Source organism: Panthera leo, chromosome D3 (genome assembly GCF_018350215.1).
Source record: "Panthera leo isolate Ple1 chromosome D3, P.leo_Ple1_pat1.1, whole genome shotgun sequence".
Taxonomy (NCBI): domain Eukaryota; kingdom Metazoa; phylum Chordata; class Mammalia; order Carnivora; family Felidae; genus Panthera; species Panthera leo.
In genome coordinates, this window is record NC_056690.1 from 43408367 (window position 1) to 43436025 (window position 27659).

At 34.9% G+C, this 27659-nt stretch overlaps 1 protein-coding gene across 2 annotated transcripts in view; it reads left to right on the top strand.

The window, feature by feature from the left end:
• YES1 (YES proto-oncogene 1, Src family tyrosine kinase) overlaps positions 1–26089 on the top strand; it is an 86041-nt gene extending 59952 nt beyond the window's left edge. For both annotated transcript variants that reach the window (XM_042910575.1, XM_042910574.1), the window contains exons 2-12: positions 4144–4416; positions 6915–7014; positions 10048–10146; positions 11412–11515; positions 11602–11751; positions 13074–13229; positions 13407–13586; positions 18457–18533; positions 19818–19971; positions 21620–21751; positions 22822–26089. In XM_042910575.1, coding sequence (XP_042766509.1) covers positions 4152–4416; positions 6915–7014; positions 10048–10146; positions 11412–11515; positions 11602–11751; positions 13074–13229; positions 13407–13586; positions 18457–18533; positions 19818–19971; positions 21620–21751; positions 22822–23030 — 1626 coding nt within the window. In that variant the 5' untranslated portion in view covers positions 4144–4151 and the 3' untranslated portion in view covers positions 23031–26089. The remainder of the gene's footprint in view (positions 1–4143; positions 4417–6914; positions 7015–10047; positions 10147–11411; positions 11516–11601; positions 11752–13073; positions 13230–13406; positions 13587–18456; positions 18534–19817; positions 19972–21619; positions 21752–22821) is intronic.
• Positions 26090–27659: the final 1570 nt, after the last annotated feature.

Below are 27659 nucleotides of genomic sequence, written 5' to 3' on the forward strand. Positions count from 1 at the left end.
GCAGTCGGTTAAGCGTCCGACTTCAGCCAGGTCACGATCTCGCAGATCTCGCGGTCTGTGAGTTCGAGCCCCGCGTCAGGCTCTGGGCTGATGGCTCGGAGCCTGGAGCCTGTTTCCGATTCTGTGTCTCCCTCTCTCTCTGCCCCTCCCCCGTTCATGCTATGTCTCTCTCTGTCCCAAAAATAAATAAAAAAACGTTGAAAAAAAAATTTGAAGTATAATTAATATACAGTGTTAGATTTCAAGTATACAACACAGTGACTTGACAATTTCATACAATACTCGGTGTTTACCATGATAAGTGTAGTTGCTATCTGTCATCATACAATGTTATTACAATATTATTGACTGTATCCCTTATGCTGTACTTTTCATCTCTGTGACTTATTGTACCTCTTAATCTTCTTTACTTACCCCATCCCTCCACTCTGACAACTACCAGTTCTCTGTTTTTAAGAGTCTGGTTTTTTGTTTGTTTGTTTGTTTTTTAGATTCCACATATAAGTGAAATCATATGGTACTTGTCTTTCCCTGACTTATTTTACTTAGCATAATATCCTCTTGGTCCATCCATATTGTCACCTATGGCAAGATCTCATTTTTTTTTATAGCTGAATAATATTCCCATTATTTACACACATCCCACACATTTATCCATTCATCTATGTATAGACACTTGGATTGCTTCCATATGTTGGCTATTGTAAATAATCTTGCAGTTAACATGGGGGTGCATAGTGGAATTGCTGGATCATACGATATTTCTATTTTTGATTTTTTTTTAAGAACCTCAGTACTGTTCATTACCGTCAACAGTGCATGAAGTTTCCCTTTTATCCACATTCTTGCCAGTACTTGTTATTTCTTTTTGGTATTAACCATTCTGATAGGAGGTAATATCTCATTGTGGATTTGATTTGCATTTCTCTGGTGACTAATGATGTTGAGCATCTTTTCATGTCCTTTTATGTGTATGTCTTCTTTGGAAAAATGTTCAGTTCTTCTGCCCATTTGTCAATCATTATATGTTTTTTTGGTGTTTAATTGTATAAATTATTTTTTTTTTAATTTTTTTTAAAGTTTATTTATTTTTGACAGATTCAGAGTGCGAGCATGAGCTGGGGAGGGGCAGAGAGAGAGAGGGAGACACAGAATCCGAAGCAGGCTCCAGGCTCCAAGCTGTCAGCACAGAGCCTGATGCGGGGCTCGAACTCATGAACTGCAAGATCATGACCTGGGCTGAAGTCGGACGTTCAACCGACTGAGCCACCCAGGCTCCCCTAATTGTATAAATTCTTTATATATTTTGGATACTAACCTCTTATTGGACATATCAGTCGCAAATATCTTCTCCCATTTACTGAGTTGCTTTTTTGTTTTGTTGATGGTGTCCTTTGCTGTGCAAAAACTTTTTATTTTGGTGTAGTCACAATTGTTTATTTTTGTTTTTGTTTCCCTTGCCTGACAAGATCAAAAAATATGTTGCTAAGGCTGATGTCAGAAAGATTACTACTTAACATTTTGTTTTTCTTCTAGGAGTTTTATGGTTTCAGGTCTCACATTTGTGTTTTAATCCATTTTGAGTTTTTTTTTCTTTTCATTTTGAGTGTATTTTTGTGTATAGTATAGGAAAGTGGTCCAGTTTCATTCTTTTGCATGTAGTCATCCAGTTTCCCCAACACCATTTATTGAAAAGACTGTTTTTCCCCATTGTATATTCTTTCCTTTGTCGTAGATTAATTGACCATGTAAGCATGGGTTTATTTCTGGGCTCTCTATGCTGTTTCACTGACCTTTGGGTCTGGTTTTATGGCAGTACCATACTGTTTTGATTGATTACTATAACTGTAGTATATCTTGAAATGTATGATTATGATACTTCAGTTTTGTTCTTTCTCAAGTCTGCCTATCCTATTCATTTCCTGTGTGGTTCTATACAATTATTAGGATTATTTGTTCTACTTTTGTAGAAAATACTGTTGGTATTTTGATAGGGATTACATTGAATGTGTAGACTGTTTTGGTGTTATAAACATTTTAACGATATTAATTCTTCCAGTCTATGAGTATGGTATACCTTTACATTTGTGTTGTCTTCAACTTCTTTCATCAGTGTTTTATAGTTTTCAGTGTACAGGTCTTTAACCTCTTTAGTTAAATCCATTCCTAGCCTTTTCTTTTTTTTTTAGCGTAATTATAAATGGGATTGTTTTCTTAATTTCTCTTCTACTTTATTATTAGTGGGTAGAACTACAACAAATTTCTGTATATTAATTTTGTAGCTTCTAACTTTAGTGAATTCATTCATCAGTTCTAATAGTTTTTGGTGGAGTCTTTAGGTTCTCTGTATACTGTATTATGTCTCTGCAAATAGTGGCAATTTTACTTCTTCCTTACCAATTTGGTTGCCCTTTATTTCTTGTCTGATTACTGCAATATAGCTACATTTTAGATGTTATATAGCTAAGGTCATAAATATTCAGTCGTTGTGAATTCATGAGGCAATCATCTTAATCACTCACCTACTTCCTTTTGAATGCCATGTAAGAAAGGAAAAACTGTAAAATTAGAATGACCCTTAAAAGGAAGTGAATTAATGAAATCCCCATTAGTGCTCCCATAAGAAGTGAATAAAATAATGCAGATTTGTAATATTAGTAACCTATTATATGAGTCATGTTTGTAAGATGCACAAAGAGATGAGTAACTCTTGATTTTAAGAAATGTATTGCCAGTAATTTGGGGGTAGGGTGGGAATTACACCAGTAAGCAAAAAACAAGATACAAAATGGTAAGGTAAGCATTCCATATAAAAATCTCCCCAAAAGTACACTGGATGTTTTAAGGAAGACAATATTTTGCCATTTATGGGGAAAAGCCTGAATGCAAAAGTAGCATTTTTGGTGACATTCAGTGAATGGATAGAACTATAGCAGGTAGAGAAGTTTTAGATGTAAAAATCCCCACAAAATTGGGAAAGCACAGGGCATATGTATTGGGGAAACAGGAAAGTGTGTGTGTGTAGATAAGCATAAGGAAATAATAGGAGATAAAGTTGGAAAGATAGAGTGGGATTGGATTTGGTAAGCATTGGGAGTGTGACTGTAGATAAGGAAGAAAAAAGTTACAGAACTACCCTGTTCTATACGTGGTAGCTACTAGCCACATATAGACACTGAGCACTTGAAATGTACCTGGTCCAAATAGAAATGTACTATAAGTTTAAAATATATAACAGACTTCTGAGACTTAGTACCAAAAAAAAAAAATGTAAACTCTGTCATTAAAAATTTTTTTATTGATATGTTGAAATAATTGTATTTTATATGCAGTAGATTAAATAAAATATATCATTTAAATAAATTTTATTTTTTATTAAAAAATTTGTTTATTGTTTATTTATTTTGGGAGAGAAAGTATGCACACGTGCTCACGCATGAGCGGGAAGGGGCTGAAAGAGAGGGAAAGAGAGAATCCCAGGCAGTAACCGTGAGATCATGATCTGAGTCGAAATAGAGTCCACCGCTTAACCAACTGAACCACACAGGCGCCCCTTCTTTTTATATTTTTTAACTTGGCTGCTAGAAGATTGAAAATTATATATGTGGCTCAGATTATATTTCTATTACAGAGGGCTTTTATAGATAGAAAGAATATAGCTGGTATTTGCTAGTACTTACTATGTGCCACATATTGTTTGGAACCTGTAATAAACTTAAGTTAATCCTCATAGAAAACTTTATGAAGTGATGTTATTATTATCCCTCTTTTTCATGTAAGGGTAAGGTGCAGACAGGTTGGGCAGCATACTCCGCTAGTATGTAGAAAGCCAGGATTCAAATGTAGGCGCCTCTGGCTTCAAAGCCAGTGGCTTTCCCAGCACACTATGGCATGTTGTCATTGGACCATTAAAGGTGGTTGAGTTGGAGAATGATATGATTGGAATGATGCCTCAGCAGACTTGTAATAAAGATAAGTAAGGAGAAGAAACTCCATTTTTAGTTGTCTAGTTTTTTATTTTGTTAATGTTACTTTTTTGTGGAAGAACAATTCCTTTATTAAAGTGAAGTTTTAAATTGAGTTTTTTTGAAGTATCCTTTATATTAACCGCTTCTCAAAATATTTGCCTTACCGCCTTTGTAGATTTGATAATGGGCTGCATTAAAAGTAAAGAGAACAAAAGTCCAACCATTAAATATAGAACTGAAAGCACTCCAGAGCCTGTCAGTGCAAGTGTCAGCCATTATGGAGCAGAACACACTGCAGTGGCCCCATCGTCTTCAACAAAGGGAGCATCTGTGAATTTTAACAGTCTTTCCATGACACCATTTGGAGGATCCTCAGGGGTGACACCTTTTGGAGGAGCATCTTCTTCATTCGCAGTGGTGCCAAGTTCGTATCCTGCTGGTTTAACAGGTGAGATTTAAATGGACAGTTCTGTTGTCTGTTTGGGAATGTGACCTTAGGCAGTACATTCAAAGAAAGATAACTGCTTGTAAGAAAGGTAAGTTCCTGGGGGACTTAATAAGTTTATGTGAAAATTAAACTTCTAACGTAAAAATTAAAGTGTTATTGTATACATAGATATTGTTCTGGAAAATTTGGTGATTATCGACTGGTTACACCATTATTTCATTTTTCATTTTTCAAGTAATTATGAAGTGCCTGCTATGTGGCAGGTACTGGGGTTATAAAAATTAAAAACATGTACCCCTCCCTCAAGAATGTTATAAGTTTTCAGGTTTATAATGTACTATCCAGTATTAAAATATTATAGTAGTTACTTAATATTAAATGGTAATGTAGTGATGATGGTATTTTTTTTTTTATCAGATACTGATTGATTTTAAAAAGAAAAGTCCTAAGGATCAGAGTTAAATGATTTTTTTTTTCAGAGCCAGAGATAAGCAAGAGAGACAAGGTTTAATGTTCTGTTCCAGAACTCCATTTATTACTTTATGATTTACTTTCAGAGAACAGGAAGAAGTGACAGCTGACAACCTTTCATGGAGCCAGAAATGCTCTAAAAAATTAGTTAGAAACTTTAAAAAGATTTCTTTTGTGGAAGGTTTCCACATCAGGATACTTTTTCCCTTGAGTAACAAAACATAACTGGTTTTAAAAAGGTAGAGTGAGCTCTAGGATTCCTTGATATAACAGTAGTTTTTTAATGTCATCAAGGACTCGAGTCCTTGATCTCTTTCCAGTAGCCCTTAGAGTTTCTGCTTTAACCTTAGGCTTGGCAAAACAGCTGCTAGCATCAAATTGAGCAGCAACATGTGTCCTTACTTAACCATCAGAGGGGGCAAAAGTGGAATCTGTTCTATAAGCTTGGACTATAAATTTGTCCCTTCAGTCTGCTTACCTCTAAACCAATAATAGTGCCAGAGGAATGCCATAAGTGAATTCTATGAGACTGTTCGTTTTGAGGAGTTGTGGACATCAAAGGGTCAGTTATAGTTTAATTCCCAACTCCCTAGCTCTAAATACCTCAGTAACGGATCGCCATGATGGTGTTCTCAGTTATCATCAAAAGTTCAAGTTATTTTCAGAATTATATGTTTGGGAAAGACAGTAGTCCAGAATGGTTCAAGTAAATGTTGATCCTTAAGGACATAGTTTAGTTACCTAAGCACTTTACTTATGTCCATTTAATAAAGGTGAAAGCCCTTTAGCTGATCAAGGAAAGCAGTCTTGAGATATCATTTGATCTGAGTTTTGATTGATGAGAATGACCTAAATATGTGCAGAGCTGGAAAAAGAGCTTTCTGGGGAAGAGAGAACAACAGCAGAGTTTAGGAGGTACAGATGAACCTGGCAGTTTTGAGGACCAATGAGGACAACAGAGAGTAGAATTGATTACTGTAAGATTGAAGGGTTAGGATTACTCAGGACCTCAAAGACTCTGGTAAGAAGTTTGGATTTTATTCAAAAACCAAGAAAAAGCAGTTGAAGAAATTTAAATAGAGGATTTGCATAATTGAATTTACTTTTTTTAAAAACCACTGTGGCAACTAACTGTGTGGAGAATGTATATAAGAAGTGGGTTAGGAGGCTACTTCTCTCAAGAGTCCTAGCAGAGATAACAAGGGTTTGGATGAAGGTGGCAGCAGTGGAAATGGAAAAGAAAGTAGATAAGAGGTATTTTAGAGGTAGAGCTAACAGTGCTAGTATAGGGACTTGGCTGACTACCTGATCAGATAGTGCCATTTGCTTAGGCATTCAAGTAGACATGTCAGATAGGCAGTTAATACATGACTGGAGCTCAGGGCAGAAGAGTAAATCAATCCATTCTATTCTTCTGTTTGCAGGTAATGGTTTAGTTGTGTAGTGTCCTGATCTGTTAAGCATTTGTGTACAGTGCTCTGTATGACAGTTATTTTTGGAATTTATAATTCATATCAGTCATATCACTTAATTTCTAAGAAAAACAAGCCATTTTTAACTTTTAAGTGTTCAGTATACTAACTAATCTTACTAAATCCCTAGCTGTTACTAGGAAGGATCAGTCTTACAGATGGAAATGTTCACCCATTGTTTATCAGAAATTGAGATGATCAGTGCCAGTAATTTGCAGTACTTGTTAATGCTTTTTCTGCCAAAGAATTAATTTGAACTTTGACTGTCTTTCCAAGTCAGAGACCTTGCTACTATGAGCCAGAGTTAAATTTGTTTCTGTAGGTGTATAGAATTTTAGAATTTGTAGCTTACAGTAGTTTCATGGGAAGTCTTAAGAGAGCATCTTTTTAACTAAGCTCTAGCTGCCCAAGTCTCCATTTAAAAATAGATTCTGGAGACTAGGAAGAAAATTATGCTTAGCTTTTTTGCTGACAATTTTTTTTCTCTATTTTACTTTATCCATATAATTACCTTGGTTGTTTTTTTGTTTTTGTCTTTGTTTTTGGCTCCGATAGGTGGTGTTACTATATTTGTGGCCTTATATGATTATGAAGCTAGAACTACAGAAGACCTTTCATTCAAGAAGGGTGAACGGTTTCAAATAATTAACAACACGTAAGTGTTGGGAATGTTTTGTGAGGGAGAAGTACTGACAGAAACCTAGTCTTCATGCCGAAACCACTTAACTGGTTGATTTCTGAATCATGAGAGTGGTGAGGCATGGGTCTCTGCCCACTGGGTTGGATGATGCATTTAGTTTCTTGAGACACATGGCATAATAACTACTGCTGTAGCCAGAAGTTATTACTTCTACAAATTGTGCTGCAGTGTGTGTTTTGCCATGAACAGTAGAGATTAAAGAGTGAAGAATGAGGGAGTAGATGCAAGTAAGTACATTACTTAAAAAAAAAAAGAAGTCTATAGAATTCTATGTTCCTGTTTAAGTATAAGATGATTTAAGGATCTTAATTCTTTCTCTTAAAAAGACAAAGGAAAAAGTTCAGGGAGGGAACCCCAGCATCCCGAACTGATCACATTAAGTTGCTTTTGTTCTTAGGTGATTCTTAGACATTCAGTGTCCCATTAAGAATTCAACGCTTGAATTGAAAATTCAATTCTTTGGGGGTGCCTGGGTTACACAGTTCATCTCCCCCCACCCTCCCCGACTTGCACGCACTCTCTCTCTCTCAAATAAAAAGAAAATAAAATTAAAAAAAAGAAAATTCAGTGCTTGTTATGGAAAATAAATCCCATAATTTCATTAGCAGGCATAACAACCAGCTCATAACTTATCAAAATATATATTATGGTCTCTTTACTTCCAGTCATATTTCCAAACTTTCTTGTTCCCATTTGTTATCTATTATTGTTCCAGAATATAAAATATGATCATGTCTCTCTGCTTTAAAATCCTACAGTAGCTCCCAGTTGCTGTCAAGATAAAAGGAGTAACAATGATAGACGTGAGTCATGGAGCTGCTTCCCCTTCTTCACTTAACTGCGCAGCCATAGTAAATTGCTTATAATTGTATGAATACACTGGGGTTTCTCACCTTTCTTTTTCTTTTTCTTTTTTTTAAGTTTATTTATTTTGAGGGAGGCAGGAGAGAGGTAGAGAGGGAGGGAGAGAGTGAATCCCACGCAGGCACCGTATTGTCAGCTCAGAGCCCATGTGGGGTTCAGTCTCATGAACCGTGAGATCATGACCTGAGTGGGAATCAAGAGTCAGATGCTTAACCAACTGAGCCACCCAGGTGCCCCCTCACCTTTCCATGCCTTCACACGTAGTTTCTTTTTTCTGGAATGGGTCTTTCTGTCTCTCCAATTTTTTTTTTTTCTTTTGTCTGGCCAACCCTGCTCATCCTTCAAAACATATATTCCTGTATCATTTCTCAAGGATGCCTTTCTTGACACTCTTCCTCTGCTATTGGCCCACACCCCATCTCCTGCTGGATTCAGTGTCTGCCTTACTGGTTGAGGTGGCACCATCTACAAACCTCAATCATAGCTGCCATCACTACTTTGGATTATAATGTATCATGTGCTTTTCATTCTTCTAGACCAGTGGTTCTCACCTTGGGGAAAAATTGTCCAGGGACATTTGGCAATATCTGGAGACATTTTTAGTTGTTATAGTCAGGGTCCCTCTACTATCTTCTAGTGGGTAGAGGCCAGGGGTATTGCTGAACATCCTACAATGCACAGAACAGCCCCAACAACAAAGAATTATCCAGCACAAAGAGTCAGTAGTGCCAAGGTTGAGAAATTCTTCTCAGGCTGAGTTTCTGGAGGGTACAGACTGTCTTTTTACTTCTGTTTCCAGCATACCTTCTCATAAAGTCTGTCACTTAAAGGGTATTCAGTAAATGTTTGAATGAATCATGAGTGGTTAGTACAAATGCAAACTTTGCAGTTTGTGTGTCTGAAAGTGCCTAATACATACGAGGAAACTACAAACTAAGCTTATGAGTTCGTCAGTACTTGAAATGCCAAAGGATTTTTCATCTCATTTTTTAGAGAACAAATTCTCCTCAGTCATTTATAAAATTTCAATTTAGATAAAATATTTTCATTACTTCTCTCTGGCAAAGCAAAACATGCATTTAATTTTTAGTGGCAGAACCCACTTATATCTTCCTCATTAGAGACTGATAATATTTGCTTTTATGTTAATTTTGGAAAAGTCAAGTCTCATGTATTGCAAGCTAAATATAATTCTCATGTTCTGAATTGATTTTAGTGTTACTTAGATATTTATGGCTAACATTTTGTAAATATACTTTATTCTCAGAGTTAAATTTTTTATTGTTCTTGCCTGTTGCCTACAGGAGTTCTAAGGCATCCTGATTTTTTTTCCCCTACAATGACTAAAAAGGAACATTCTGATTTTATGTACTGTTGAAAGCATTTGACAGTAAAAAAGAACGAAATACTGATAACATGCTATAACATAGATGAACCTTGAAAAAAATTATGCTAAGTGAAAAAAGCCAGTCCAAAAGACCACGCCACATATTGTATAATTCCATTTATATGAAATGCCCATAAACGCATGTCCATAGGAACAGAAAGTGGATTTAGTGTTTGGCAGTGTGGGGGGAGGCTTGGGGAGGAGTAGGGAATGACTGTTAATGGGTACAGAGTTTCTTTGCTGGAGGGGTGGGGGGGTGACGAAATATTCTAAAATTGATTATGGTAATGGTTGCACAACTCTGAATATATTAAAACCCATGACATCTTAAAGGGGGAATTTTTGGTGTGTAAATTATATGTGAATAAAGCTTTTAAAAAAGAAAACATTGAGTTGAAACTGAGTAATTTGAAAGATTTACCTCCCAAATTGTTTTAGTCAGTATAGTTTATTGTTTTAGGTTGTAAGAATTGTGTAAAAAAAGGGATCTTATAACTAAAATCAAACTAACTTTTGTTTGGAGGAGAAAGACGCAGTTGTGCTTTTGCTTTTAGCCTTATTCGTTTAATTCATGTAACCTATTTTTGAGTATTCTTTTGAGTTTAATTCTTGATCAAATGAATGCATTAAAAAATGGAAGTAATACCTCTTTCCTACATATATACAAGGCAACGCTGTAATAAATTGTGTCCTGAGCAGTTGTCTACCTTGGGTAATTGTTGTTTTATGTATTACAGGGAAGGAGACTGGTGGGAAGCACGATCAATTGCTACAGGAAAGAACGGCTATATCCCTAGCAATTATGTAGCCCCTGCAGATTCCATTCAGGCAGAAGAGTATGGCCCTACTTCATATTTTATTAATTACTTTGATTTTAGAAAATGTTTTAGTGCACATTCTACTTAGCCACAATTTTACACACATACAATTACATACCAGCCTTAATACAGCTAATACATCATATTAATAGGAGATGTTACTTGAAAATTAATAATTAATGCCATAGTATTTGCTTACAGTAGGATCATAAATAATCTGCATTAATCATACTATAATGCCTAGTCTGTATCCTTTATATTTTCTCTTTAAAAACATCATATTAACTCTTTATATTCTGCAAACTCTCTCACTTCAAAATTTACCCTCAGTTGATAGTGTTGTATCAGTGTTAATTTCTTGACTTATGTGCTTGGTCTGTGATTATGTAGGAGAATATCCTTGAGAAGTACACACTGAAGTATTTAGGATAATGATTCAGAATGTTTGCAACTTACTCTAAATTGGTTCAGAAAAAGTACACAGAGTAAGAGAATATGACAAAGTAAAATTTTAACATTTAGGAAATCTGGGTAAGGAGTATATGAGTGTTGTATGTGCTATTCTCACAACTTTTAAAAAATTAAAATTCACCTTCAGTGACATAATATTTTTAGATCAAACCAAGAATGTCTGGGATTTGTAATAATACTATTTTGTTTTCGTAACACAACACGTAACACAGTGCCTTGCACAGAGTAGGTGCTCTATCAGTGTTTGTTTTTATTGCTTTTACAATATGTAATCTGTCTCTGTAACTCTGTTCTGCTTGACACTTGTTACTTCTTGTTTTATTCTGTGAGCTTCTCCACAGCAGAGACTTATTTTTATTCACAAATCTGTATTAAATCAAACCCACGCTAATTTAGAGTTGCTAGTAATTTGGATATAGTTTACTTGCATTTTACTGAATACAGATGATCACACTGTTACCAGGGAGCCACTTCTGTTCTTCCTACTGCACTCTTCGTATTTCCATCTGTCAGGGACCTAGAGGTTCTCTCTGTCATTATTGTCTTTACTTCTCTGATCCTGTGACTTCCGGGTGAAGTTTAAGAGACTGGTTGAATAGTCAGTACCTGGAAATACTAGGACAGTATGTTCTGACAGTAGTATTTGTAATACTTCTATTTAGAAAAGATCTTTTATTGTGTTTGCTGTGTTTTTAAGCTGTCTTCTGAAGCTCTTTGTTGTCACCCCTCCCCTCCACTCGAATCTTACTGATACTTATGTAAATCTTTCCAACCCTTACACATTTCTAACTTAAAACACTGTTTTTTCCCAGGTGGTATTTTGGCAAAATGGGGAGAAAAGATGCTGAAAGATTACTTCTGAATCCTGGGAATCAACGAGGTATTTTCTTAGTACGAGAGAGTGAAACTACTAAAGGTAATTATAATGTAATGTAAGTATAAAAGTTTTCTTGGACCGTATTTTGAGAAAGATACAGAAAAAGTATTTGTTTCCCTCCTTAGGTGCTTATTCTCTCTCTATTCGTGATTGGGATGAGGTAAGAGGTGACAATGTGAAACACTACAAAATTAGGAAACTTGACAACGGTGGATACTATATCACAACCAGAGCACAATTTGATACCCTGCAGAAGTTGGTAAAACACTACACAGGTATGTGACGATTTCACATGTGAAAACTATTTTTAAATGTTGTATATTATGAGGACAGAATCTCTGTTTTCATTTCTTGTAAGGTTTAGCTCAGTACTTTACACAAAGAGTGTGTTCTATAGATGTTGTTGTATTGTAGTTTTAAAATGAAGAACAGGTAATACTTATTACCTGAATTAGGTTCTTAGATATGGTAAAATTCGACTACCATTATTTGAATCCTTGTATCTAACTGGAGTAATATTTACATTGGGGTTTTGTTTCATAACAGCTAAAAACCAAGATAGATTGTGACAATAAATAAAAAAGCATAAAAGCAAAAAATTTTTAAGGAACATTTATTAAGTAGGTAAAACTAAATACTTAAAAAGCCATATCAGATGTCTTTTCAGGTTACATTCCTCTGTATGGGCTGGACCACATAAAACTTCCTAAAATATAAATCCAGTGAAATTTAATTCTGCAGATGCATTTTTCTTTTCCTGGAAAACTAACCTATAGCAACTATAGACATTCTTTTGGTTTTTCAAGGACCTTTGAAAGATATTCGGTATCAGATTCTTCTGTCTCAAAATTTTGCATTGCTGATTTAATACATGAATGCATCTGAAAGTTTTTAAATTCTTAATACTAGAGGTAAGGGAGTTCCCATGGCAATCTCTTCTTCAGTGACAGCTAGCTACAAACAGCCTACCAAGTCAACCACCAATCTTGACATTGAAGAAACATGTTAGTGAGCAGTTGTAATTGCACTGGTTAGTATGTGGATTTTTGTGGTTACTTATTGAAAATGGGAGGCAACGTGTCTTATATTCAACAAAAGATTGGATAAGCAAGATTCACAAGTCAAGCCATTGTGAATTTGGGATTCCCTGTTTAACAGTTAATGGTAGCATTCTCCTTAGGACGAAGTAAAGCACAGTGGTCAAAAACATAACTTTGGAGGTAACCAGAACTAGGGTTTGAATCCCATCTCCATCACTTACTAACTGGGTGACGTTAAGAAAGTCACTTAAGCTTTTCAAGACTTACTTATATGAGATATTTATAAAGTTCTGAATTAGTACAATAGCTGAGACATAAGTATTCAATAAATTATAACCTTAAAAAGGTATTTAACAAAAAATGTTTTGCTTTTTGTATGTTTTGTTTCTTATATATGTACAACTCCCTTTTTTGTGTCTGTGGTTTTAGCATAAAACTGATAAATCATTATGTTTTTGTTTTCTTTAATTTAAACAATTTAAAAACATTGATATACTATATATACCTTAATTTTTGTAATTAATTCATTTTACAGTGTAGTTTATTCATTTATCTAGAACATGCTGATGGTTTATGCCATAAGTTAACAACCGTGTGTCCAACTGTGAAACCCCAGACGCAAGGTCTAGCAAAAGATGCTTGGGAAATCCCTCGAGAATCTTTGCGACTAGAGGTTAAATTAGGACAAGGATGTTTTGGTGAAGTATGGATGGGTAAGAAATCTGAACTTCTGGTTTTTTTGTCATTTGTTTAGCAGTAGATTAAAGCACCACAACTTATGATAAGATATACTAAAATATTTAAGGTAACTGCTCAGTGCTGCTCACTGAGGTTTGACTTAAAATCTCTTAATAAATAGATTAAAATAGTAAAATATGTTGTTTCTCTAGGAACATGGAATGGAACCACAAAAGTAGCAATCAAAACACTAAAACCAGGTACAATGATGCCAGAAGCTTTTCTTCAAGAAGCTCAGATAATGAAAAAGTTAAGACATGATAAACTAGTTCCTCTATATGCTGTTGTTTCTGAAGAGCCCATTTACATTGTCACTGAATTCATGTCAAAAGGTATGTATATATTAGTTTATTTTTAGAGTATTCAGGTTGATAAATTTTTTAAAAAACAAGTCTTCATTTCTATTTTTATGCATACAAATTTTTTTAATGTGTCGTGTTCTCTAAGATTTTTATGTAGACATTTGAAAAGAGAAAATCTAACATTTTGTTTAATGGAGTAGTGATTAGTTCCAGTTATTCCAAAGGAGAGTACAAAGTTTAAGAGGAAAATCAGGCCAGCCCAATTTATGTTGAAAGTAAGTAGTCTTTCATTCCATTTGGCTAAAGGAAATGGGATAGCTAGGAAAGGGAAAAAAAATATTTCTATCAATTAAAATAATGCAGTTAGATATTTATATCTTTAGTCCTAAAGCAAAGAAATCAGGTGAAATTAAGGAAATTAATTTTATCTTATTTTAGTGTAAACACAGTCTCTGTATTCAGGATTCCTAGAAACTTTTCCCCACTATTGTTCACTAACATTTCTCCATTCTCCCAAACTCTAGACCCAAAGGTGGGATCTTTAGTAACAGGGTTGTTTGGGGCCAAGATAAAGAGAAGGGACAGATGATGCTTTAAAAGAGGAACCAGTAAGTACTAAATATGTTGCCGGTCCCACTTTTACCCTCTTGAATTTTATCTTTTTTTTTTTTTTTTTTCTTCCTCTTAATGAGTCACTCATCCATAATTAAAGCTACTGGTTATGTCATCTCTCTTCAGTAGTCCATCTTGGCCAACAATGTAGTTCCATCTAGTGGTGACAGGGCCAACTACAAGCTGCATATTTGCTGTAGGAAATCTACCCCCCACCTCCCAAAGGAATAGCAAGACCAAAAATTAAGAACTGATGTAACCTACTAATTGATAGCCAAAACTTACCTAATACCCTGAAGGCACATGGCACTTTTTGGAAAGAATCTCTACTGCAAACAACTGCCAAATAACCCCTTTCAGAGTGCATTGGATGCATTGTATAAGGAAGAGAGAAAAGGGACAAGGAGGAAGTTTAAATCAAGATATTGATAGCATAAGAATGTAATGGAGGTAAAGCTAATGGTCCATTTAGCTTTGCATATTGATTTCAAGAATTATTTGGGGCGCCTGGGTGGCTCAGTTAGTTGAGCGCCTGACTTTGGTTCAGGTCACAATCTCACGGCTCTGTGGTTCGTGCCCTGCGTTGGGCTCTCTGCTGACAGCTCAGAGCCTGGATCTTGCTTTGGATTCTGTGTCTCCCTCTCTCTCTGCTCCTCCCCCACTCATGCTCTGTCTGTCTCTGTCTCTCAAAAATAAATAAACATTAAAAAAAGAAAATTAAGAAAAAAAGAATTATTTAACTGGGGGGACACGATAGACTTCTATGTTGTCAGATTGCTAGGTTAGGATTATTTCTAGATGGGAGATTTAGAATGCAAGATCACAGATGACCCTTCCGGTTTTAAAACTCTATAATTCCCCATCTTGTTTCAGGTACTTAGCAATTGACCCTCTGTAATCCATTCAAACTCATTGCCTCATGTACTCCCACATAAACCCACTTTCCTGGTTAGAGAGGTCTTCTTACTGCTTTTGTTTTCCATGATTCTGTTCAAATTCCTTCATCTGGAATTTGGTTTCCTTGTCTCTCAACCAGTCCATCAATCATTCTTCCTTCAGATTATCTTAGGTCAAGTGTTAGAAGCCTTCCATTAATACCCATATGTGTCATGATCATTATATCCTATGAAATGTTTGTAATCAGACTACTCTATAAACATTAACAACCAAAATGTATTGAATACTTCAAATATACAGGGCACTCTGCTAGTCATTATAAGGTATCAAAGAAATAAAGCCACCCAAATAACTTATATTGAATTTAGAGAGCAAAGATCCAACCTTCTGAAAAGTTAATTTTCAGTATAAAAGTAAATAATAGCTCACTGTAAACAAACAAGCTCCAGGCCAAAGCATAATGAATTTCCACGTGTTTAACATATTCAGTAAGTGTAGAAATGAAGAAGAGATCACATAGACTGGAATAAACTGAGAATTATTAGTAGAAAAGACAAGTCTTAAATTGCCCTTCAAAATTATGAAGGCTGTGGATGGGTAAAGAGAAAGGTATGGGTATCTTTGCAGAGCTAAGAGGATAGGAGGTAATGGAGACAAAACCATAGGAAGTGGAAAGTACAGAAGGCAGCTAGTTGGAAATAAGGATGGATGGAGAGGTATGTGAGACAAACTTAAGGACTCCTTTGAATTGATTTCACGATTACTTAGTGAGTACCTCCTCTGCTAAAATCTTGAATGAGTTTCAAAGGATCCATCAACTTCCCCTGAAGTTATGTGAAGTTATGTTTATATATGTATGTATGTTTTCGTAGGAAGAGAGTCCATCATTTTTGTCAGTTTCAAAGCAACCCATGAACATAAAAAGGGTTAAGGACCACTGATAAGACCCAAAACGTTCTGTGTTGTCAGAGAAAAGGAATTGACCAAATGATACCAATTGCAGTTCATTTCTATGCACTGCATTTTTGCATGATTTTAACAATTATCTATTATTATGCTGAATAATGTTCTACTTAATGTATTGATCATGGTACCTTATTTAGATTCTTTATTCTGAAACAACTGTGTCTTCTGTTTCTTTCTGTATACGTTGTTATGTGGAGTATTTATATGATGTCAGTTTATCTTTTTATTTTAATGTTTATTTTTGAGAGACAGTGCGAGTGGGGGAGGGGCAGAGAGAGAGAGGGAGACACAGAATCTGAAGCAGGCTCCAGGTTCTGAGCTGTCAGCACAGAGCCCAATGCAGGGCTCGAACTCACGAACCGTGAGATCATGACCTGAGCCAAAGTCAGATGTTTAACCGACTGAGCCACCCAGGCACCCCTGATGTCAGTTTATCCTACAGGTTAAGGAAAGAAGTGTCCCTTCCTCTGTTTAAGGACAATTTCTTTACCTGTGTTTTTGATCCTTCTTACATCTAAAAAGAAAACCCTCTCTTGGTGTCAACATCTGCTTTTCACCTACCGGTCTACTTTTTGCTTCCCTTCACAGCCAAGATTTTTTTAAAGAATACTCTGTCTTCACTTTGTAACCAGCCATGCACTCTTTTTAAAAACTATTTAAGTTTATTTAATGTCAACACTTTTCATAGACTTTTTTAAAAAATTGTGGATATTTCAGACATACAGAGAATACCATAACAACCATGTCCCTACCATCCAAATATAACTAATGTTTACACTTTGCCATATTTGCTTCAGATCTTTCTACTAAGGAAACAAAACATTACAGATCTAATTGCATCTTTGTTTTTACTCCTCCTTGAGCCTGTTCATGTCTGAGCCCTTCCTCCAGGCTCCTTTGGGCCTGTTTCCCTTGCAGAGGTAACCTCAGTTTTGAAGTTGGTGCTTAGCTTTTCCATCTGTGTCTTTCATATTGATATATATTCATTGATATATATTGACCTATTAGCATTTGTATGTTTTTAACTTATGTAAATATTACTAGCTTCATTTTCATTCATTGTTAATGCTCTTGAGATTTACTTATTCATATGGATAAGAGAAGATCTAACTTGTGTACTTGTAACTGTTGAATGAGATTCTGTACAAGTATACCTTTGTTTATTCATTCCTTTCCCAGTGAACATTTAGGTTGGCTTCTAGTTTGTCACTGTGACAAACAGTGCTGCGGTGAATGTCCTTGTCTTTTCTTGCCCATATGTAAGAGTCTGTAGTGTGTTGGATGGCAGCAACATTAGCATCAGGAAACTCAGAGATGCACATTCTGGGGATGGGGCCCAACAACCTCACTTTCCCACCCCCCTGTGTAATAATAATCCATTCGATGCCATTGATCCCATTAACCACATCTCTCTGGAAAATTTCCCCTTCTCTGTATTCCCACTGTCATTGCTAGATTTTAACATAATAGTCTCGCTTTCCTAGACTATCACAGGAACTTTTAAACTTAATCTTTTTGTGCAGTTTTGGCCGAATTTCATTTTTCATATTATAATTGGAGTGATTTACTTTTTTTTGTTTGTTTGTTTTTTGTTTTTTGAGAGTACCAGAGTGTGTGAGCAGCGGAGAGGGGCAGAGGGAGAAAGAGAATTTTAAGCAGGCTCCCACTCTAGCTCCAGGACAGATGAATGTATGTTCAGGACTTTAATCCAGAGCAGTCCCTCTCTTAGTCTTTCTTGTCTTTCATGACATTATTATTTTTGAAGAGAACAGTGTAGTTGTTTTAAAAATGTACCTTAATTTTGGTTCATCTGGTTTTTTGTTTTTTTGTGTTTTTTTTTTTTTTTTTTTTTTTTTTTTTTTTTTTTTTTTATTAAATTCAGGTACATGGTAGGTTTTTAACCAGTAATACAGGAATAACAACCAGACTTTTGTAGCCTTTCTGTCGGCTGTTATTCATAGTACTTTGCTGTTTTGTGGTATTTTCTGCTAAAAGTGAGAGAAGTTCATTAGACAAGCAATTCCATATCAAGTCAGTCACCTAGGTCTGGTTTTAAGTACCCCAGGATATTCCTAGTTGTCTGTGTTCTTGATTCAGATTGACTTAAAAATATACAGGTATCTAATACTGCTTATTGGCTCAAAATTGGGATTTGTTGATCTTGATCAAAACAAGGAAGGAATGCCTACAATCTAGTGAGATGATTAAATTTTCCATGTTTTCCAAGATGTTTTTAAAATTTCAGTTTAGGGACCTCTTCTAGAATATTAAAGATAATTATTCAGAAATTCCAAAGCTGCAAAAAATATTAAAGAATGAAAAGCTTAAGTTTTATATTGTGATGTGGTGATTTGGAGGTAGGGGAATGTTTGTTACAGTCCTAATTTAAAATTTATTTTCCATAACATTTTTCTGTTTCTTACAGGGAGCTTATTGGATTTCCTGAAGGAAGGAGATGGAAAATATTTGAAGCTCCCACAACTGGTTGATATGGCTGCTCAGGTATTTATCTGTACATGTATCAATTTGAATTGAAAGTGTACATAAAAATATAATCTTAGTAGAAGACTGTTGTTTGTATAATGAAATCATGGAATTTTAGAGTTGAAAGGAACATTAGGGATAATCCAATCTGATTTATGTTACAGATGGTGTCTGAAGACCTGTGGTATCTAACATTCATATAACGTACTAATATTAGAAATAAGCATGTAATTCTCAGTACTTAGTGCTGTCCTGTATCTTACAGCCTTTCAGAAACATATGCATTTACAAATATGAAATCTAGATGTATTTGTATTTAGCAGATAAATTTTAAGATAATGAGTGATTGCTATTCCAAAGAAAATATTGGAAATCTAAACGATGTGCTGAACTTTTTATATAATATAATCCAAAACAAGAATGAAGATGGCAGTATATACTTTAAAATGGGATAGTTTTACTCTTCTGAATTTTTGTGTTTGTTTTTAAATTTTATTACCATGTATATTTTAAAAAGTTTTGTTTCTATTTAACTGAAGTTAACCCTATGTTACATTAGTTTTAAGTATATAGCATAGTAATAGAAGTCTGTACCTTATACTGTGTTCACCACAAGGGTAGCTACCATTTGTCACCTTAGGATGCTATTACAACAGCATTGACTATATTCCATATGCTGTGCTTTTTATTCCCATGAATCTTTGTTTTTAAATATGAGTGAAAACTATTAGAAGTTTCTATTCAGGGGTTCCTGGGTGGCTCAGTCAGTTAAGCGTGACTCTTGATTTCAGCTCGGGTCTTGATTCATGGTTCGTGAGTTCGAGCCCTGCATTGGGCTCTGCACTGACAGTACAGAGAGCCTGCTTGGTATTCTCTCACCACCCCGCCCCTCCCCTGCTCTCTTTCTCTCTCCCTCTCAAAAATGAATAGACATTAAAAAAAAATGGTGGGAAAAAAAGTTTTTATTCAGCTATGTGGTGAGGGTTCTAGTTGACATGTTGGTTATAAGACCCCTTTCTCGGTGAGCATCCAGATGTCCACAGTATCTGACAGTTTAGAGAAACTATACAAAGAAATTGTCCGTGTGTGGCGTTAGCATATGCTAAGTCTAGTCCATGGTCCTGTGTTCAAGGTTCTTAGATACGGTAGTAGGGGTCAGCAAACCCTTTTTGTAAAGGGCCAGATGAATGTTTTAGGTTTTGTGGGCCACACACATCTGCAGTTTATTCTCCTGCTCTCCCTTTTCTGACTCCCCCTCTCTGTCCCCTTTATATCATACATCTTTTTCTTTTCCTTTTCAAGATTGCTGATGGTATGGCATATATTGAAAGAATGAATTATATTCATCGAGATCTTCGGGCTGCTAATATTCTTGTGGGAGAAAATCTTGTGTGCAAAATAGCAGATTTTGGTTTAGCAAGGTTAATTGAAGACAATGAATATACAGCAAGACAAGGTAAAATTACTTTTTAATAAACCCTTGTAACCTAAAGTTCATTGGATTTTCTTACCATTCTTTGGAATATTCAGGGTTTTGTAGAATAAGAATAGCTCTAGGTCTGCTCAGAAGAGTCAAAGAAACATTGATTTTATTCATAAAATTCTATACATGATGCCATGACTTTCTGATGTTGTTTCCCTCAAGAAAGAACTTGACTTGGTGTTCTTTACATTATAAATATAGCGAGCAGCACACTCCTTTTTTTACTACTTTTGTCATGTCAACAAATAAGAAACAGTTTAAAATTCCTTTTTTGACAAGCTTCCAGAAGCATCCAGATTTTACTACACTAAGGATCAGAAGAGGTGTTTTTGAAGTTAATAAATTGAGAAATGGCGTACAGTTTTGTAAAGGCCTTGGAAACCATTTCTACACTAAATTTACAGTAATTATTATATATAATGTGATAAATAAAAACGTTTGGAAGGTTAACACTGTACAGAGGGAAGAGAACTTGTAGAAATTAATATAAGGTTGATTCTTCTGTTTTGTGTCTGTCTTTCTAAACTTTCACTAAGTACACACTTAGTGAACATACAGTAGATGCATATGGAAAGAGTGTGTGTTTTTGAATCCCAATTCCGTCTCTTATTACCCAGAGATTTCAACCAAGTTTCTAACCTTTTTGACTATGTCTCAGTCTCCTTACATATAAAGACCAGACGGTAATACCTGCTCTGTAAGATTGTTGTGAAACTTCAGTGAAAGAAAGTATTGTGCCTGACATTACATAACATAGTAGATGCTCAGTAAATGAGAGTTCATATTTTAATAGGCTAAGTAGACATATATAAATAACTATAAAGCAAATTGTTATGTAATTAATGTCAAGAGAATATATGGAAAGTAGTGTGGGAAAAGAAAAAAAGCTTCTATACCTTTGTGCAGTTCCCTCCAGCTAGAATACCTTCCTATTTTTCTATAATCCTTACCTATAAAAATTCTAACCATTCTTTAAAATTTAACTAGCTGCTACTTTTTAAATGAAACTTTTTATGACTGCTAGTGAAAATTAATCTTCTGTTTTTCTGAATATCTAAAGAACTATTTTATATTTTACAACATTGAGTATATACATAGGTATGTAAGATACCTGTAATCTTATTTCCACACTAAGTGTCTAAGATTCACAAAGGCTGTGTTTTTATGTCTCCCATAATGATTAGCAAATGTCTTGTGCATAAAAAGCATATTCTAAATATATGAATAAATTAATACAGGGTTTTAAAATTAGAACCCAACAGAATATGCCTTCATCAACAGTCAGCTACAGCTACTAGGTGCTAGATGTGCTAAAAAGTTATAGATCCTATAATTATGTTTTTAGTTGCTTGTAAGAGTTTCCACCTCTATTTTCTTGAACATTCAATCCCTACCAACATTTCTCTTTTTTATGTTACTGATTTATCAGGAGGAAATGTGATTTATTTTAATATAAATTTTATAAGAATTTTTCCCACATATCTTGTACTTTTGAAGAATTTGACGCTGATGACACATACAATAAAGATATTGACAGAACATCAACCCTGCTTATGCTCTATTTACACAAGAAGATTTTTAGAAACAATTTACTTAAGCAAGATTGTCAATGTTGTTTTAGGTGCAAAGTTTCCGATCAAATGGACAGCTCCTGAGGCTGCACTGTATGGTCGATTTACTATAAAGTCTGATGTATGGTCATTTGGAATTCTGCAGACAGAACTGGTAACAAAAGGCAGAGTGCCATATCCAGGTAAGCTGGCATTTCATTTAGCTCTTGGTTATGCCAACATACTTAACTGGAGTTTATTAGCAAAAAAATTGTTAAGGGGAAGAAAGGCATTTATTTCTTCTCTCTTTTCTCCCTTTCCTCTCTCACCCCCTCTCTCCCTCACTCCTTTTCTACTTTCCCTCCTTCCCTTTCTTTCTCCCTTTCTTCTCTTCCTCTTTATTTTGTCATTGGATGGACAGCATCCTATGTGAATCACAATCCGTGAGATCAGGCAAATGCACAAGTTGTGTCCTGCATTCACCTCATCTTTCTCTGTTAGGACATTTTCCAAAAGGGCCTTTTATCTCTACTATTCTCTCAGATAATAAGCATATTTTAAATATCCTGGGTCATCTCACACTACTCCCACACCTCCAATAATTTAAGGTATGCAAAAAAATAAAAATAAAAAAATAATTTAAGGTATGCTTACTTAGCCTGTCATAACACAAGGTGAGCTACTGATGGGGGCAGGATTCCAAAAGAATACAAGAAGGGAATTGTGTATAATAACTTGAAGAAAGGCAAACAGGTGATACTAGATAAGGAAACTGTTTCAAGGAAGTGCATCGATATAGTTACATGGTTAATATATTTGGCAGAATCAGCACTAGAACATTAGTTCTTCTGAAATTGTTCTGAAAATTTCTTCTGAATTTCTGTTTGGAAGTTCTCTTAGACATTATCTTGCCACTGACCCTCACTAACCCAAATTTGGTCTTTGTTGACTCTTAATATCTGAAAGTATTGGTACTTCGAAGTAGCACTCTAAATTCTTATTAATCAAGTGGGGTTGGCTTTTGAAGGCATTAGTGTTAAAAGTAAGATTTTAGGTGGAATGAAAAAAATGAGACCTGTTGGAACAGGTTAGCATTTTCTGAGCTCTTCTTGATATAGTTGACATTTAAAATTTACTTTACTTCTTTGTTGAAAGAATCGTTTCACTAAATAAACTTCCTATACCTTGGATCAGTTAGTGGCTAGGGGATTTGTTCTGTTTTGCTAGTGGGGTTTGGGATCACTCTTTTTAATGTTTGAATCTTCTGTGCTAGGTATGGTAAACCGTGAAGTGCTAGAACAGGTGGAACGAGGATACAGGATGCCTTGCCCTCAGGGCTGCCCAGAATCCCTACATGAATTGATGAATCTTTGTTGGAAGAAGGACCCTGATGAAAGACCAACGTTTGAATATATTCAGTCCTTCTTGGAAGACTACTTCACTGCTACAGAGCCACAGTACCAGCCAGGAGAAAATTTATAATCCACGTAGCCTTTTATATGCGTAAATCTGCCAAAATGTAAAGAACCTGTGTAGACTTCTTTACTTTACCTACAGGAATCAAAAGAAGAAAGTCTTCATTCTGCATGTTTTTAATGGTAAACTGGAATTCCAGATATGGTTGCACAAACCACTTTTTTTTTTTTTTTTCTCAAGTGTTAAACTCTAAAGTACCAATGACTCTAAACTCTAAAGTTCCAACTTATTTCAGGGTCCAAAGAAGTATAGTTGTGATATTGATGATAGTGTGAGGAGAGCATAACAGTGAAGAGCAACAGGGCTACTTCTTTATAAACCACTTCATTTCTTTTATTCCCCAAACTCAGAATTGCTAAGAGAAAATTATATATCGTAATAGACAAAACTTGGGAGATAAAATCAGTTCTACCATAATAAAATCTAAAGTTAAGCAGCTTCATGGGACCAAACAATTCCATTCCAGTTTTTAAAGATTTCTTGCATTCATTGTTCTCACAAGTTTTTTCTAAGTTGAACTGTTAATATGCAGTCTTAATACCTGCCTTCTTTTGCATGGAAATGGGCCAGGTTTTTAGAAGCAAAAAGGAATATAAACAGCCTCTGAAACTTGATGAAATGTTAGACCACAGTAGTGGCATTTGAAAATGTAATGCACTATGTTAATACTCATGGAACTGGAAAGTAGAAGATTTTTACTTTAGTCATTTTCTGAATAGCTCAGTTTAGAGTAATGGTAACTAGGAAGTGAGTTAATCTTTTACAATGTTGCATTGATCCAAGGGGAAAGCTTTTAAACTTTAGATAGCATCAAAAAATAAGACCTGGCATATAAACAGTCCTTTTTAAAAAGTAGACTGGTACTGTGAGATATTTCTAATATTACTTATGGTGATGGGTGCCACGAATATAAAATATCACTAGATCAGGGACTTAAATGCACTTTTGCTTTTATTGAATATAGATTGACAGAGAGGAAAATATTTAAAGAAATATGAGAAAAGAAAATGTGAAAATTTTACAGATGGGATGTTATGCTTAATATTAAGGAGTGACAAAATTGCTTTGCTGGCACTCACAGCTCCTCACTTCTCTGTTTTCTGAGATTTTAAGAGTTACAAGGTATGACTAAAACTAATCTTTTTTTAACATAAACACTAAATGAGTGTTACAGCCTCAAATAGTTAATTTAAGGCTTCCCACTAATTCCAATGATACAGCCTTTATGCGAAACAATTTTAGAACTCGTTTTCAAATCCATGTTTAAATCTGCACTAACTTTTTAAATGTACTTAATGGTGATCTTTTTTTCCCTTTTAGAATTTAGTTGACTTGGGGAGGAGAACTTATTGAGAATAACAACAGTGGTGAAAAGGGGGGACAGTTTTTGCCCATCCAAAATGTAGAAATAAAACTCAAGAGTTTTATGATCGACTCAAAAAGAAACTCCAAAATATAAATTTGAATAGCAGCATTATTGGTTCAAGTGTCTAGCAAAGGAACTGAATCTGATGAACAAAAGTCTGGTATTTTTGTTTTTGTTTTGGTATTTATGTTTTAAAATATTCTCCTTTATAGTCACACTTCTAATGCAGTGCATCGGGTTTCCATATTTTAGAATTCTTTTTTTCTCCTGATCAACATTCATTTAAGAAAATGGTTGAATCTTAGTAAGAACAGTGAGCTTTGTCGTGTTTTACTTGCCCTGTTCACAACTCCTACCCGCCAGCTCCACGGTAACCCTGAAAACCTAACAGTCCCTAGTTGGTTTTACCTACAGTCACTTAATTGATTTAATCATTAAGTTTAAAATTGTGTGCCATGATAACTGTGTTGAAATTCAGACCATTTTAAAATGTGACAAATGAGCTTCATGCAAGTTGGTAACAGTTTTGGTACTAAAAATTGTGGAGGTTTCTAATGTTTACGTAACCTGTTTAGTATTGAATCCCTCTTCCAAGAGGGTCTTCTAGAAGACTGCTGTCATTTACCCTGAACATCTACATCCTGGGACATCAGATTTTTAAAGGGCTTTATGTGAACTATGATATTATAATTTTTCTAAGCTTTTTAAAAAAGATAACAAAATTATGTTTATGTACTAATTGTGTTCAGAAAAGTCAGGAAAAGTTGGTGGTATTCATTAGGTTTTAACTAAATGGAGCAGTTCCTTATGATATCAACTGTATAGTAAGGAAATAAAACACTAACTTAATGTGTATTCAGTTTAAATGGTTATGTATTTTTAAATTGCCAAGAAAAATAAAACAACTTTGTACATTTGAAGATTTTTTTCCAGCAGCTTTTCGTCTTCAGTGTCTTATTGTGGAATTTAACCCTCACCAGAAAAGGAAGTTGGCAAAAACAACCTCCTAGCACACTTTTTTAAATGAATAATGGTAGCCTAAAACTTAGTATTTTTATAAGGTATTATAATATCGTTTTGTGGATAATTGAAATAAAAATTCTCATTGAATGCACCCACTTATCTTTTTAGCCACTATTCATATTTTCTCAGTTTCTTTTTTAAATTGGTATTTAAAGCATATTCTGAATTTGTTCTTCCTGTTAGAAAAACGGTCAGTTATAACTCTTGAGAGAGTTAGATCTATCCTTCATTAAATTCAGGTAATTTTAGAATTCATTCTATCTGTTTAATTTTCCATGTCAGGTGAGTGACATTTTTACAAGTTGTTTTGTTTTGTTTTAATTATACCAGTTAATGAGTCATACAGCAAAACCTAGGTAATCTGAGTGAAGCTATTCACAGTGAACCTGTGTGAAGGATAGGAAATAAAATGATTTTTACCCTAAGGGACTTAATTTTCTAAAAATGAAAAATATGTGAGTCTTACTTTTGTGTGTGTTTTACTCTTCCTTTATAGGTATAATGAAAATAAAATTACACTAAATTATGAATGGCCAATCTAAAGTGTTTATTTTCAATAAGGTAATATTGTTATCTTTTGCTATTATCCAAAATAATTACCTTTGTTTTTCCCTAATGGTTTCAGAACAGTAACATTTAATCAACGAACACATCATTTAATAAACATTTATTAAATGTTTTTATACAGTATAGTAATATTTCATTTTAAGAATGTTTTTCTAGTTTGCCGTTTGTCCTTTAATTTTGCATGTAATTTTTTCACATTTGAGTTACACATTATGTATGCTGTAAAATCTCTATTATGCTTAAAAAGTCCTTTGCATCCCAAGATTAAATATTCATCTCATCTATCATATTTTATGCTTTTCTTTTTTACATTTCTCTTTAATTGATTTGGAAGTTGTTTGGGCATAAAATGTGATTTAAGGATCTGGCATGATTTTGTCCTACATAGTAAATTTTCCCAGCACCATTTATTGGTTAATCCATTCCCATCCCTTTAGTTTGTGTCCTTTATTATGCACATACCTACACACATCTGTTTTGTTCAGTTAACTTTCCATTCTTCTTTTTTTTTCTTTTTTTAATTTTGTTGTTGTTGTTGTTTATTTAGTTTTGAGAGACAGAGCATGAGCGGGGGAGGGGCAGAGAGAGAGGGAGACACAGAATCCGAAGCAGGCTCCAGGCTCTGAGCTGTCAGCACAGAGCCCGACGCGGGGCTCGAACCCATGAACTGAGGGATCATGACCTGAGTCAAAGTCAGATGCTCAACCGACTGAGCCACCCAGGGGGCCCTTTAACTTGCCATTCTTCTATCAACATAACAGCTTTAATTCTAATCATTTGATACACAATTTAATAATTGAACAAGTTACCTTTGCTATTCCTTTTTTTTTTTTTTTTTTAATCTTGGTATCCTAGCAAATTCTTGATGAAGTTTAGACTTTATTTTTTATATTCCCCAAAAATTTAAGTGACATTTTGGTTAGGATTACATTATGCTAATAATTTGGTAAGAATTAACATCTTTCAAATCAGTCTTCCTAGCCCGTTTGTGCAGATCATCATATCTCTTAGTAAAGTTCTTCTCTAAGACTTTTCTCTGAGATGTTGGAAGCTGAGTCTCATTTCGTCTCATTATACTGCTCTAGAGATACCACCCCAGTGCTGCTGAAGACCGAGTCCCCACTTTGTTACAAAAGAAACCAACATGCAAGGAGGAGGAAGATTATACCTCAGTAGCATTTGTTTCCACAAATTCAGCTCTTCTCTAGCCCTTTCCCTAGTTTTTTTCCTCTTTTTGTCTTTGTTTTTGTTTTTGTTTCAATGACATCAAGTTGAGTTTCTGTCACCAGCAATTAATTAATGTTCATTTTGTCAGTACAGAAAGGAGTACTTCTGATTAAAGTAAGCAACACATGCCTGGCATCATCTGTTTGCCCTTCCATATCCACTCTGCTGGAAGGCCAACCTGTACTCATCATTGGGTCCCCTCACTCTGGATTCTTGTCGGGGTAAACCTTTAAGGAGCTCTAGCAGAAGATGGGAGGAAACCTAAAAGGTCAAGATACTTATTTCCCAATTTCCTCCTCCTGAGTTTGGGCTGGCTATGTCCTATGATCAAAGGTTCCTTTCAAATGGCCTTTTAGAGAGTGACAACCCCATCCCTTGTCTTTTTCTGTCTTAGGGGTAGAGTGCTTCTAATTTTCGTTACTGCATTAATCTTGTGATTCTCTATTCAGCCT